Here is a 14,837-nt window from a genome sequence, read left to right as displayed (position 1 = left end):
GAATATGCTGTCTAGGATGGTCATAACTTTCCTCCCAAGGAGTAAGTGTCTTTTAATTTCATGGCTGCAGTCACATCACTTCATGGCAAATAGATGGGGAAACAGTGTCAGACTTTATTTTTGGGGGCTCCAAACTTACCCTTTAACTTGAGTTTAAATATGATCTAAGACCTGGCCTAGTGATCTAATCTCAGAAACTATATCTACAGACCCAAAATATTTCTTTCCATTTGTTTGCTGCTTTAGATGTTTCGGAGGATGTTCATATCCATTATTTCTTTCCCAGAAATGTAGCTTATTCACTAAAACCTTTTCTAGCCTCTTTAAAGTCAGTATTTTCTGAAAGTGAAATTGAACCTTTGGTGTCCTCATTTCGGTTGTGTACACATATTTCTGATGTGGTTGTTTTTCCTTGATCCCTAAGAGACCCCTGGCTCCAGTTCTGCCTGGAACTGCTGTCATTGAAGATATAGACCATCTGTGTTCATTTCTTTCCACACTCCTCCATCTTCACCTAAAACCCTGAGGAGCTGTACTTGGTATGGCTCTTATTTTTTCATCCATTTGTTGTCTTCTTACTGATTATCCAGCATGGAGCATATGGAGGGTGCCTGCCTTCTGCTCACAGAGGACCGGAAGAATGAATGAGGGTACTGTAATCTAATCAATGTGGCAAATGCTTAAGCATGCAGAGCTTCCTGTACATCCCATGGTACAGTCCAGCATGGTTTGAGTGTCGAAGAATCAAGTCTGTGGTTCCACGGATGTCTTCTTTCTCCTTTCTGGGTGTCAGGGGTGCCTGCCGGGCCCCAGGTGCCCCATGTCTCAGCATAGCCATCGGGTTGTTCTGACTTCACCTCTAAGCACCTGTCGGGTGGTCTGTCCTCAGATCTTACTGCTGCAGCCCATTCTGCTACCCGGGTCCTCATCATGAAGCGGGAAGCTTCCACGACAGTTCCATTGCAGCCTTCAGAGGCTGCTCTGACAGTAGGCACAAAAGGGTCTGAGGACATGGGCAGGACTCTGACTGAGAAATGCTGTCTCACAGGAGAGGGAGCTCGTGGGAGGGGAAGAATGTGGGGATTGAGTGGAAGATTCGGGCTCTTCAGAGGTCTCAAGCTGGTGGGCTACAGACTGTATTTGTCCCACGGATATGTTTTGTCTTCCTAACATAATCTTTTTTTTAATTTTCTCAGTTATTAATGATTAAAATTAGGGAATTTCACATGAAATGCAAATTTCCAAGTCCTTAAAAAAAAAGATCTTTAGCAGGATGTGGAAGAAGAATGTCAAAGATATTGTTACCAGCATGGGACCTAAGCAGCTGGAGCAGAGGAGCTGCCATTTCCCAAGATGGGGAAGACTGTGAGCAAAGCTGGTTATTAGGAGCAGGGACTGACCAGAGGTGTATCCAGTGTGTGAAGTTGTGGGGCAAATATTAAGTTCAGGAGAGAGGTCGGGTAAGACATTGCCACAGGAGTGTCAGCATATAAGTGATATTTATAGCTGGGAGACAAGATGATATCAGCAAGAGAGTGGTTATGATACAGAAGAGTCCTGGAGACTGAGCCCTGAGACGGGAAAATGTGGAGCAATAAGAACAAGAGACCAAGACCAGCAAGGCAGGAGGAAACCCTGCAAAGTGAGGTTTTGCACAAGCCAAACAAAGAAAACATTTCAGGAGAGGGGGCAGTGATCCATCCATGTCAGTGCTATGGTAAGCCAGGTAAGAGGACCGCTGAGAAGTGGTCCTGGGCCTAGAACGTGGGGTCACCAGTGACTTTGGCAGGGACACGTCTGGTGGAGGGTGGAGGAGAAAACCTTACCACAGCAGATCCTAGGGAAGGGAGAATTGGAACCCTTCTGAAGCATTTAATTAAAAGAGAGAAGAGAAAGGGACTCCTAACTGGATGGGAATGATGGACCAAGAGACAGTGGTGGTGGTGGTTTTTTAAGATGGAAGCAGTTACACCGTGTTTGTGTGTTGATGGAAATGATCCAGGAGGGAGAGAGAGCCCTGAAAAACCTGGAGGGAGACTTGCTGAGTGATGCCCTTGAGAAGGTGAAAAGGAATGTGTCTGAGTGCACAGGTGGAGAGGTTGGCTTCAGACAAGGGGAGGACGGTTGTGTGGGACGGATGCAGGTAGGTGGCTGTGGTTTTTTGATCGAGTGAATGAATGAGCAGTCAGCCAGAAGAGACTGAGAGTGACACGCTACCCCCAGGAGAGTCTCCCTAGTGACCTTACCTCATGGGGCTCCCTCTGCTACTTTGTGAAGAGTAGCCAACCAGGTAGGTGGTGGAGTTGACAAGGTCCAAGTTGAGGTTTTCTTTTTTTTTAATATTTGTTTGTTTATTTATGGCTGCACTGGGTCTTCATTGCTGCGTGTGGTCTTTCTCTAGATTCAGTGAGCGGGAGCTATTCTTCATTGCAGTGTGTGGGCTTCTCATTGCAGCGGCTTCTGTTGTTGTGGAGCACAGACTCTAGGGTGCAACAGGCTCAGTAGCTGCAGTGCTTGGGCTCAGTTGCCCCGAAGCATGCGGGGTCTTCAGGTGTGGAACCTGTGTCCCCTGCACTGGCAGGTAGATTCTTAGCCCCTAAACCACCAGGAAGTCCCAAGTTGAGCTTATTTAAGTCTGGGTTTGAGTACTGATGTTGTTGGCATTTCCAGGGCACAGTTGGAAGGGTTATTTAATTTAGCTTGAAAGCCAAAGAAAGATTGGGTGGGTCCCTGGAGGCTGCAGTTGGTTGTTGCTGGGTAGCAGCTGTCTTCTGGTGATGGGAAAAGCACTCACCCCATGACCCCCCCTCACCAGCTCCACTCTCTACATGACCAGCCCACCCCATGGGCACTTGGCTTTATAACTCTTGATCTAGATTGTGAGTGGGTAAGAGGAGGAAATTTTTGGTGAGAGAGGAGAGGTGGCTGGCTGATCGACTGTGGGAATCGGTTTGGGTTTGTGTGTGAGAGGGAATCCGAGAAGATACGAAAGTGAGTAGCCACAGATCAGAGAGCATGAGTCACTGAAATGGTCCGAGGATGATTGGCACGGCGGCCACATTTCCTAGGGAAGGATTGGGCTGGCAGTGCTGCGTGTCTCTTCCTGGAACCTGCGTGAACAGTGCACGCAAAGAGCTTCGTGAGAATTGAAATTGCTCCTGTGTGCACCGTCATGGGTTAGTTCCCATTCTGCTCTGGCCAGTCCTGTCGTCTCATCCACACCTTACCGGCTGCATTTCTCAACTGCTAAACTGGTCGTGAAAATTCTATCTGATCTTTTGGTAACACCAGGTCACAGGGATTATTTTAACGGCTAACCTAAGCAGTATTATTGCTGGCTTGGGTTCAAACTATGTCTTGTGATCTGGACGTCACTTTTGAGATTCTATCAAGTTAAAATTAGAACACTTATTTTAAGAGATGTGTGCAAGCTGAGACAAATCCCCAGTAGTGGGTCAGAATGAATGGCTCTCAGTAATTTAGAGACAATTGTGATATGTACCCATTTTTTTTTTTCCTGGCTGGTAAAATTTGGTGGATAAATCGGGCAGTGAGTCAGTGATTCTTCTGGTTATCCTTGCACTGAATCGAGGTCAGTTGAATTTGATCTGATATTAGCATGTCCCCTTCTTGTTCACTGCCTACTTTGCTTTTGACTAAAAAAGCGACCTAAATTTTGACTGTCGTACCTGTTTGGCCTTTGGTAAGGGAGAGAGATACCACCAGAAAAATACTCTGTGTTTCTCTTCTCTAAGAAACACCCCTCCCCCAAATTTGCTTTTAAGCTAAATTGTTCTTTTAAGCAGAAGTAATTTTCCCTTTTCTTATGACCTGTGCCCACTGTTATTTCATTTCACATGGTTATTTTGGACGTTTTATAAATGGCTGAAGAGTAAGTTGGTTAAAATGATAGAAAATGATTTTTAAAAACAGTCCTCAGGGAACATGATTGTGACAAACATAATTACATGAAATCCATATCTTGATGAATGGAAATTCCAGATACAAAAACTGAGACCTTTTGCTCATCTCTTTTGCCAACAGACTGTTTTATCATGAAAGCTAATAGAGCAGGCCGTTCAGGCTACTGTGTTTTGTAATTAAATACCATTCTGTTTGTGCAGTGAGACCATGGTTACATAAACTGTGTAACTGACAAACCTTCATATGTGGTGTTCAGGGTTAGGCCTAATGAGGCCGCCCCTTTCGTGGAGCCCAGGGCAGCCTCCGGTGATCTCCAGGAACATCCTTTGGGTGACTACCTTTTGCACAACTGCTGAGTCTGTCTTCACTTCCTCCCACCTTTCTGTCTGAGCCCCATGATTCCCACTCAGCAGCTGCCTCTCTCCCCACCCTCGAAGAGCCCAGGGCAGAACTTTCAGTGACTCACCAGGCCTGTTCTTCTGTTCATCCTTGCTCTGAAACTTGTTTTTCTCCCACCCCTGTTCATTCCCACAGATCTGTCAGGTAGGTGGCACTGAGGTTAAAGTAATACCTCAGCACCTAAAAAACAAGTTCTGATTCCTGACTGTGCAGAAATAGGGCTGACTGTAGAATGAACCTGTGACATCGGAAGCCTCCGCACCATGGGCTATAAGCCCAGCATCTTCCTGTCTCGAGTATCTCTCTGCTGTCACCTCCTGGATCCTCGTGAACTCTTCCAAGTCTGCCCCCCAGTACCCTGGACCCAGTCATTTTTTTCCCAAGAAACACCTCACGTTGGGCATTTTGTGACTTGTTTTGTTGCTGGAATTTGAGTAGCTGTTGGGGGAGTACATCACACTGGGCAGGCTTCCACAGTTCTGCTCACCTCTTGACCCCCACCACTGCTTACCAGCAGCCAAGGGATTCCTCTCCTTTGAGCAGAAAGAGCAGTTCACCCCACATTTAGGACCCTTTTGGAGAAGGAAACGGCAGCCCACTCCAGTATTCATGCCTGGAAAATCCCATGGACCAAGGAGCCTGGTGGGCTACAATCCATGGGGTCGCAAAGAGTCGGACACAACTGAGTGACTTCTGTGTGTGTTAGGACCCTTTAAGATCTCAGTTTCTACCTCTAACAGACTTATCAAAGAACTCTCTTAAAACCAACACTGCTCTATCTAGGCAAGGACCCTCCAGTGAATAGAATTTTTCACATTGTTAGGGTGGAATGTGAAGTCCTAGAGAAAAGAAGTCCTTCCCCTGGCCACAGAAGGTAACGGTGACTTAGCATTAAAGAAACACTCAGGCACCGTGGATTCATGAAGGAAGAGCCCAGGCCTGAACCACAGTGAAATGCAGGGTATGGACTGTCCCCAGTGGCATTCCTGTTGACTAGGAGAAGGCCATGGGCCACGTGGGCAGGAATCCAACGGGCGTGAGCCGGGTGTCCAGGGAGGTGGCAGAGGGCTCTGAGCCACCTCGGGGCACAGGCAGAACCAATGTATGCTTCTGCCTCCCACAGACAGTGGGCAGTCCTGCAGGTAGGTGGGTTTGCTGCTTTGCGGTGGCATTCTGCTGTAGAATAGACCATTGTGCCTTCCTCTGCATGTGCTCTGATGGCCCAGTTCATGGAGTGAGGTGCTGGGAAGGCCCCTAGACCCTGTCAAGCACAGTCCACTTGAGAGTCCCTAAGAAGCACCATCCGTTTCTTGCTCTTGTTTTCCCCTTTCCCCCTAAACTTCATGCAGACTGCATCCTTCTGAGAACAGTTTTCAGACAGTGCTAAGTTGCTTGCTCTCTAGCTTCATTTCCTGTTAATTACTTCCTGCTGCTATGTCCTTGACTATATTGGGGATATTTCCAGGGTTCGTTTCCAGCTTTGATATTGACTGTCTGTTTTATTAGTTGCTCAGTAATGTCTGACTCTTTGCGATCCCACGGACTGTAGCCCGCCAGGCTTCTTTGTCCACGGAATTCTCCAGGCAAGAATACTGGAGTGGGTAGCCATTCCCTTCTCCAGGGGATGTTCCTGACCCTGGGATCAGTCATGGGTCTTCTGCATTGCCGGCAGATTCTTTACTATCTGTGCCACCAGGGAAGCCCGACTGTCTGTAGGCAAGGGGTTAATCTGTGGAGTGATACTCTGAGATTATGTCCTTAATAATTCTGGGAATGTCTTACAGCCTGGCTGTGGTGGAGAACCTTAGCTCTAGAGCCAGACTACTTTGCTGAAATCCTAGTCCTGTTATTCACCAACCACATGATCCTAGACAAGTTAATTTCTTCCTACCTTGGTAGGAATCACAAAGTTGTTTTGGAAATGAACTGAGGTAAACCAGGCAAATGTTAACCAGTGCCTGGCACACGTGAGTACTCAGTGCATGCTCAGTCACTTAGCTATGTCCGACTCTTTACGACCCCATGGTCTGTAGCCTGCCAGGCTCCTCTGCCCATGGAATTTTCCAGGTAATACTCAAGGGAGTTGCCATTTCCTCCTCCAGGGGATCTTCCTGACCCAGGGATTGAACCTGCATCTCCTGAATTGGCAGGTGGATTCTTTACCACTGAGCCACCTAGGAAGCCCTGATAGAGGTTAACTCTTCCAATTACTATTGCCTAAGCATGTGTGAACTATGAGGAGAGTGGGCTGGAAAGGAATAAAGTTCATGCTGTATTCATGTTTTAATATTATTTTTCTTAGTGTTGCTGTCTCTCATGTAATGACTGTACATGACATTTAAATTAGGCTCAGCAGGTCATGGGTTGAGACATTGGTTAGTTAATAAAGGAGAAGCCTTTAAGTGCTATTGCTTCAGGCAGGGAAGTCGGGGCAAGAGGGGTGGATATCAGAGGAGGTGGGAGGGGGCCCCCCTCTCACAGGTGCTCTATTCTGGTTTTAGGCTTAAGTGTACCACTAGGCTGAGGCAGTGCCTGTTGTCCCTGCCTGGCCCCCGCTGCCCCAGAACACATGTATCAGGTCTCTGGGATGGGTTGCCCCCTCATCATTAGAACATTTGTTGAAGGCACTTCTCTTAATCCTGCTCATCTTTCTCAGGCCTTGACTGAGCCTCTTCCGAAAATCCCTACCTGCAGTAATTGCTTTGGAATGTCCATAGCACTTAATGTCAGCACTGCCCTGCTGGCTCTGATGTGTTGCCTGCTTGTTCTATTGTTTCTTATTTTTATGTGGATGACTCATCTCCATGTTTGGATAAAGGCTCTTGGGGCTGCACACTGACCATAGTAGTGGTGCCTTACATGGAAGTGTTGGTTATTTAATTGATTGCCCTGGTGGTGGTTTAGTTGCTAAATCATGTCCGACTCTTGTGACCCCATGGACTGTAGCCTGCCAGGTTCCTCTGTCCATAGGATTCTACAGGCAAGAATACTGGAGTGAGTTGCCATTTCCTTCTCCGGGGGATCTTCCCAACCCAGGGATTGAACCCAGGTCTCCTGCATTGCAGGCAGATTCATTACCTGCTGAGCTACAAGGGAAGCCTGTCTATGCACAAATTTGAGCATTATGATTTATCCCTTCAAGAATAACATTCAGAGTTCTTGTGTGTGATGTGCCCAAGTATGTGAATGCATGTAAAATATACCACATGTATAAAATAAAGAGTATGCTTGGGAATCTCAAGTATCTACTCCATCATCAGAAGAAATGCCTTGAGGGGAGATAGTTATCCTTAGGAGGAATTAGACAGTAGGCTCTCTTTTTGTGCTTGGTTTTGGAGTAGCAGCGTGGCAGGATGGTAAGAACTTAGGCTTAAGAGAGGGACAAGACCCCATCGCTGCCACTAAATAGCCCTATGACTCTAGACAACTCAGCTCTAGGACCTTCCATTTAACACATTAGTAAAAATCTACCTGGCAGGACTATTATTATTCCCAAATGTGTCCTGAAAGAATTTGGACCCCAGATGTTGTTGTTCAGTTGCTCAGTTGTGTCCAAGTCTTTGTGACCCCATGGACTGCAGCACCCCAGGCATCCCTGTCCTTCACCATCTCCCGGCATTTGCTTAAATTCATGTCCATTGAGTCATTGATGCCATCCACCCGTCTCATCGTCTGTCATCCCCTTCTCCTGCCTTCAGTCTTTCCCAGCATCAGGGTCTTTTCTAATGAGTCAGCTGTTCGCATCAGGTGGTCAAAGTATTGGAGCTCTAGCATCAGTCCTAATGAATATTCAAGACTGTTTTCCTTTAGGATTGACTGGTTGGATCTCCTTGCAGTAGAAGGGACTCTCAAGAGTCTCCAACACCACAGCTCAGAAGCATCAATTCTTTGGCGCTCAGCCTTCTTTATGATCCAACTCTCACATCATTACATGACTACTGGGAAAACAATAGCTTTGATTAGATGGACCTTTGTCAACAAAATGTCAGATAATGATAGCTATATAGCAGGTCTCTGACATTAAAAACAAAACAAAAAACCTTTAGGAGATAAGAAAGGTTACATGAATAGAGTTTGCATTGTTTTGATCTGCCCATCATGCTCAAGTACTTCCATTGCCTACAGGATACCTCCACTAAAATCTGACACTTGAACCCAACACCCAAGGATCTGTCCCATGTTACCTTTCCCTATCAGAGCTTTCTGAAAGTGACAGTCACTCAATCATGTCCAACTCTTTGCGACCCCATGGACTATACAGTCCATGGAATTCTCCAGGCCAGAATACCGGCTTGAGTAGCCTTTCCCTTCTCCAGGGGATCTTCCCAACCCAGGAATTGAACCCAGGTCTCCCACATTGCAGGTGGACTCTTTACCAGCAGAGACATGAGGGAAGCCCTCAGATCTTCCTCAGTTCAGTTCAGTCGCTCAGTTGTGTCCGACTCTTTGCGACCCCATGAATTCCAGCACACCAGGCCTCCCTGTCCATCACCAACTCCCGGAGTTCACTCAAACTCATGTCCATCGAGTCAGTGATGCCATCCAGCCATCTCATCCTCTGTCGTCCCCTTCTCTTCCTGCCCCCAATCCCTCCCAGCATCAGAGTCTTTTCCAATGAGTCAACTCTTCACATGAGGTGGCCAAAGTATTAGAGTTTCAGCTTTAGCATCAGTCCTTCCAAAGAACACCCAGGACTGATCTCCTTTAGAATGGACTGGTTGGATCTCCTTGCAGTCCAAGACACTCTCAAGAGTCTTCTCCAACACCACAGTTCAAAAGCATCAGTTCTTCAGCGCTCAGCCTTCTTCACAGTCCAACTCTCACATCCATACATGACCACAGGAAAAACCATAGCCTTGACTAGATGGACCTTTGTTGGCAAAGTAATATCTCTGCTTTTGAATATGCTATCTAGGTTGGTCATAACTTTCCTTCCAAGGTATAAGCGTCTTTTAATTTCATGGCTGCAGTCACCATCAACAGTGACTTTGGAGCCCAAATAAATAAAGTCTGACACTGTTTCCACTGTTTGCCCATCTATTTCCCATGAAGTGATGGGACCAGATGCCATGATCTTAGTTTCCTGAATGTTGAGCTTTAAGCCAGCTTTTTCACTCTCCTCTTTCAGTTTCATCAAGAGGTTTTTTAGTTCCTCTTCACTTTCTGCCATAAGGGTGGTGTCATCTGCATATCTGAGGTTACTGATATTTCTCCTGGCAATCTTGATTCCAGCTTGTGCTTCTTCCAACCCAGGGTTTCTCATGATGTACTCTGCATAGTAGTTAAATAAGCAGGGTGACAATATACAGCCTTGATGTACTCCTTTTCCTATTTGGGACCAGTCTGTTGTTCCATGTCCAGTTCTAACTGTTGCTTCCTGACCTGCATACAGGTTTCCTGCTTGTCTCTAATTGGAGGACACTCAGTCTGGCATATACATGCTCTGCAGCCCCTGCCTAGAAGACCCTGTATTACCACCTGGACCCAATGCCCGTCTGCTGTACAAGTTTTTAAGTCACATCCTCTCTCTCACCACCACCTGCCCCACTGACCTTAGCTGTCAGTGACCTCTTTGCCTCTGAACTCCTAGGGCACTTGCTGTTCCCATCTTCCTTTTGGCACTTGTATTCACCTTTATCATTATTTCGTTTTCCATGTATAGAGTCGGACACGACTGAGCGACTTCCCTTTCACTTTTCACTTTCCTGCATTGGAGAAGGAAATGGCAACCCACTCCAATGTTCCTGCCTGGAGAATCCCAGGGATGGGGGAGCCTGGTGGGCTGCCGTCTGTGGGGTCACACAGAGTCGGACACGACTGAAGTGACTTAGCAGCAGCAGCAGCAGATTATATACATAGGACAAACAGAATAGGACCATTCTTAACTCTTCCTTTTCTTATCTTATATAGTGTGTGTGTATTGTGAAATATAGTATATACACAAGAGGATATCAGAAATGTTCAGTTTTAAGAAACATCCACCACTCAAGTTCAGAAGTGGACTATAACCAGCATCTTAGAAGCCTCTTTTTGTCTCTTTCCTATCACAGCTTCCCCTCTCTTCTCAAGATAACCAGTATCATGAAATTTATATTGATTACGGTTTTCTGCTCTTTAAACAGTACTTTTTTTTGTTTGTCCTTATGTAAGTAGATTCATATGTATGTATCCATATTTACATACATATGAATACATACCTGTATTCATATTTCTATTTGAATTTGTATAGTTCATATTTTAAAAATCAGTCATCTGTTGGCTACAAGATGTTGGCTACAGTTCATTTATTTTGGTTGCTGTATTGTATTCTATGATATCAGTATACCAGAAGTTGTCCTTAAGAAAACAGAATGGATAAGTAACCATCAGATTTCAGTGACATTCAACAGTCAGCAATGTATTTCTTGCTCATATGTTAGTGACTAGATTGGGACAGCTCTGATTGTCTCAGCTGAGTTAGGAGCCAGGCCACAGGTTTTGATCCACATCTGTTGTGATCATCTCATTCTTCTGGAACATTCTTTTGCTGGCAGAAGTTGTAGCTTCTCAGGGAGGCTGAACAGAAACAACAGTGCTTTTAGAAGGCACACTTTCCCTTCTGCGCATTTCATCAGTGAAAGCAAATCATGCAACCACACCAATATCAGGGAGGCAGGAAAGAGATTGGGCAAGAAAGTGAACGTTCGCAGAACAGTGAACTAACCTGATGTGTGGCCATTCTGGTTGTTTCCAGTTAATGACTATTTCAGACAGTGCTGTGCCTGTGAACGTTTTATGTCTCCTATTGTGCACGTGTAGGAGTTTCTCTGGGGTTCATGCCTAGGAGGTGAGCTTGCTTCTGGGTTGTAAAGCGTGAGCATTTTCAGCTTTCCTGGGTGATATCAAATGGCTCTCCAGGTGGTTGTATCTTCTCTGTCCTTGCATGTGTGCTCAGTCGTTTCAGTCGTGCTGACTCTGTGCAACCCCGTGGACCGTAGCCCACCAGGCTTCTCTGTCCATGGGATTCTCCAGGCAGGAATACTGGGGTGGGTTGCCACGCCCTCCTCCAGGGGATTTTCCCAACCCAGGTATCAAACCCACGTCTCCTGAGTCTCCGGCATTGCAGGCAGATTCTTTACCACTGAGCCACCTGCTCTGTCCTTGGTGGATCAGTATTTGGTTGTTGCACTGATCCACTGTTACTTTGGGATTTTTGTGTGTATTTAACATACAATTGAGGACTTCTCTGGTGGCTCAGTAGCAGAGAATCTACCTAGTGTAAGAGCTGCGGGAGACTTGGGTTCAGTCTCTGGGTCAGGAAGATCCCCTGGAGGAGCACTTGGCAACCCACTCCAGTATACCTGCCTGGAGAATCCCATGAACAGAGGAGCCTGGCTGGCTTCAGTCTGTAGGGTTGCAAAGAGCTGGACAAGACTGAGGCAACTTAGCACTCAGGCACAATGTACAATTGAATAATTTTAGAGGTAGGTCTAAAGTTTTTTCAGTGAGCTCAACTTTTCTAACCACGACTGAAGGATGGAAGGTGCACTGTCAGTGCTCAGAGTTCACTAACTGTTTCAACTTGTGTTCACTTGGCAGATTTGGTGCAAATGCCAAAGTTGTGCATTTCCTAGGACGAACCAAACCATGGAATTATACTTACGATCCTCAAACAAAAAGTATTCAGAGTGAGTCCCACGATCCCAATATGACTCACCCAGAGTTTCTCAGCCTGTGGTGGAACATCTTCACTACCAGCGTGTTACCTGTGCTTCAGCAGTTTGGCCTTGTCAAAGACACCCGCTCATGTGTACATGTGGTAGGTTCTCTTTTTTTCCTTCAGGTAATTTGGTGTTTTGTTTTTAAAAACTTGGTATACGAGTAGAGACAGACTTTTTAGTGGTATTTTGAACAGAGACATAAGCAAGACTTTGTGGAAAGAAAACTGTTCATCGTAGAGGGGGAGAAATATTACCAGCAAAGATTAAAGCAGAAGTAGCTTTTGTGGCAGATTTCATTAGACTTGGGAGCACAAGAAAGGTTTTTAGAGGTTTAGACTGATAGATGTATCGGTATATATATCCATATGTTATAACTATAAAATCCTTAGTCCATTGTCCTAAGACTGTAAGATTATTCCTAAAGTAGTGGTTTACAAAAACAAAGAATGCCCCAGTTCATGTTTTAGAAGCCGCAAAAATTTTAAATACACCTATTTTAGTTTTGCCATTTGTGTAGAAGAATATTTTTCAAGTGAAAATTACAATAACAGGAACATACAATAAATACTTTTCTGGGATTATTTTGAGTTGCTGTGTTTTATTCCTCTGGTTATATGGGATTTTAGAAAAATCCCTTTGTAAGAAGAAGATTACATAGTAACATTTACAGTTACATCCTGCTTAGCATCTTTTCTGACTTTAAAGGTCTTCCTCTGAGGTTGGTTCTTTTGGAAGAGTTGGAGGACGATTGGAAATTAAACTTTTATGTTACGTATTAAGATATAAAGAATAAAACTAAATGGGTGAATTATAATCAAGTCTAAAAGATCAGTTAATTACCTTGCTATAATATAAGAGACTATAAAGTTAGATTTTAGTCATTTCACTTATGAGCACTGGTACTGAAATATAAAAAGGAGAAAGTGAAAAACAACACATTCTTAGACTATTTGCTTTATATGGACCATGAACTAATATTTATACAGTACTTGGAATATTGCCTTGTACGTAGGAAGTGCTTACAAAAAGTTATCTATTCTTATTTAACCCTTATAACCACTCTGGCAAGTAAGTATTATTTTTGTTAATATCCCCTTCTTATATATTAAAATTAACTGAGACTTGGGAGAAGGCAATGGCACCCCACTCCAGTACTCTTGCCTGGAAAACCCCATGGATGGAGGAGCCTGGTAGGCTGCAGTCCAGGGGGTCGTGAAGAGTCGGACACGACTGAGCGACTTCACTTTCACTTTCCACTTTCATGCATTGGAGAAGGAAATGGCAACCCACTCCAGTGTTCTTGCCTGGAGAATCCCAGGGACGGAGGAGCCTGGTGGGCTGCAGTCCATGGGGTCGCACAGAGTCGTACACGACTGAGGTGACTTAGCAGCAGCAGCAGCAGCAGCAAAGAAGTCCCACAGCTTCTCCTAGTTATGTAACAGACCAGGCAGTAGCAGAGCTGGGACTCACACCCAGGCCTGAGAGACTGTGGTCCTTGTGAAGAGCCTTGTGAGAGGGGGACTCTCTGAGAGGCTGCCTGTATCATTCCTGTGGCAAGTGGAAGGCAGAGGCAGGACTAATCCAGGGGAAGGACAGGTGTTGCCGCAGCTATAATAGAATCCCGTGGAATCTACCCAAATACCTTGGAATTCTAGAATATTTAAATTCGTACATATATACTCATACTTACATATAGCAACAGAAATAGGTAATAACATGTTCTGCTCTCCCATTTTCTCTGTTAAAAGCAATACCTGTATGTATTCATTTGCCTTCCTTTTTCTCTACTAATGGCTCTAGTCCTGTCACACCTGAGAGCTTTATGAAGGCTAACCTTAAATGTTCTCTTATGCTACCACTGAAGTTAATTGCCCGTGTGGTGTGTGCTCAGTCGTGTCCACCTCTTTGTGACCCCACGGACTGTAGCCCACCAGGCTCCTCTGCCTTTGGAATTTTCCAGGCAAGAGTACTGGAGTGGGGTGCCATTTCCTACCCCAGGGGATCTTCCTGACCCAGGGATTGAACCCACGTCTCTTGTGTCTGCTTCATTGGCAGGCGGATACTTTACCGCTAGTGCCATCTGGGAAGCCTGAAGTTAATTCCCCACCTATATGTAATGAGATTTGAGCTTAATACCGAGGAGGCTTGCTCCATTCCCTGCACAGTTACCTTGTTCCTTCCACACAAGCCAGGGGCTGAGGGTTATGAACCAAGGGAAGTAAAGATGGGAAATGAAGATTCATTCAAAACTAAGCAGATTAACAGAAGCTACAGGAATAGATCTGACTTGGCAATAAACTTGAACAGGAAGATAAGTTTGGTGTATAGTCTCAAACCATTTAGCTCGCTTTTATAATGTGACGGCTGTATATATGGTGCGGCTCTCTGCTTAGGTTCTTAGCTTCTGAAGTACCATTTTGTTTAAGTTCTCAACCTTTCTGAGCCCACACAGATCAGGAACTTATCATGAGACTTCTGTTCCCTTGTTCATCCATCTTACGCTTTCTAATGAACTGTTGCAGCTTTCAGACTTGGTCTATACACTGGCTTTCTCTTGTGGCTTCTGTAGAAAGGTATGCAGAACTTAAACATTAACCCTACCCAGTTAATTTGTTCCCCCAATGTTTTCACCAAGTCAAGAAGTCTTCATTTTGTTAGGAAAAAAAAATCACATGATCCTTGTATTTCCGTGTCTTTGTTTGTTTTGTTTCATGTAATACTTTTTGGTTTTTGCTACTTTGCATGATAATTCATCCTGGTTTTACTCACCTTCCTCAATTTATTGCGTTCTTTAAAATGGTCCGACTTTAACCT

General features: G+C 45.1%; 1 protein-coding gene across 2 annotated transcripts in view; it reads left to right on the top strand.

The window, feature by feature from the left end:
* GYG1 (glycogenin 1) overlaps window positions 1–14,837 on the top strand; it is a 40,897-nt gene that overhangs the window by 25,165 nt on the left and 895 nt on the right. The window contains exons 6-7 of one of the 2 annotated variants that reach the window (XM_061419168.1): window positions 11,902–12,121; window positions 14,546–14,596. In XM_061419168.1, coding sequence (XP_061275152.1) covers window positions 11,902–12,121; window positions 14,546–14,596 — 271 coding nt within the window. The remainder of the gene's footprint in view (window positions 1–11,901; window positions 12,122–14,545; window positions 14,597–14,837) is intronic. The other variant, XM_061419175.1, reaches the window with a different exon arrangement.

This window comes from Bos javanicus, chromosome 1 (genome assembly GCF_032452875.1).
Source record: "Bos javanicus breed banteng chromosome 1, ARS-OSU_banteng_1.0, whole genome shotgun sequence".
Lineage (NCBI taxonomy): Eukaryota > Metazoa > Chordata > Mammalia > Artiodactyla > Bovidae > Bos > Bos javanicus.
The sequence above is the reverse complement of the archived record's forward strand: the minus strand, read 5'-3'. Positions and strand labels throughout refer to the sequence as shown.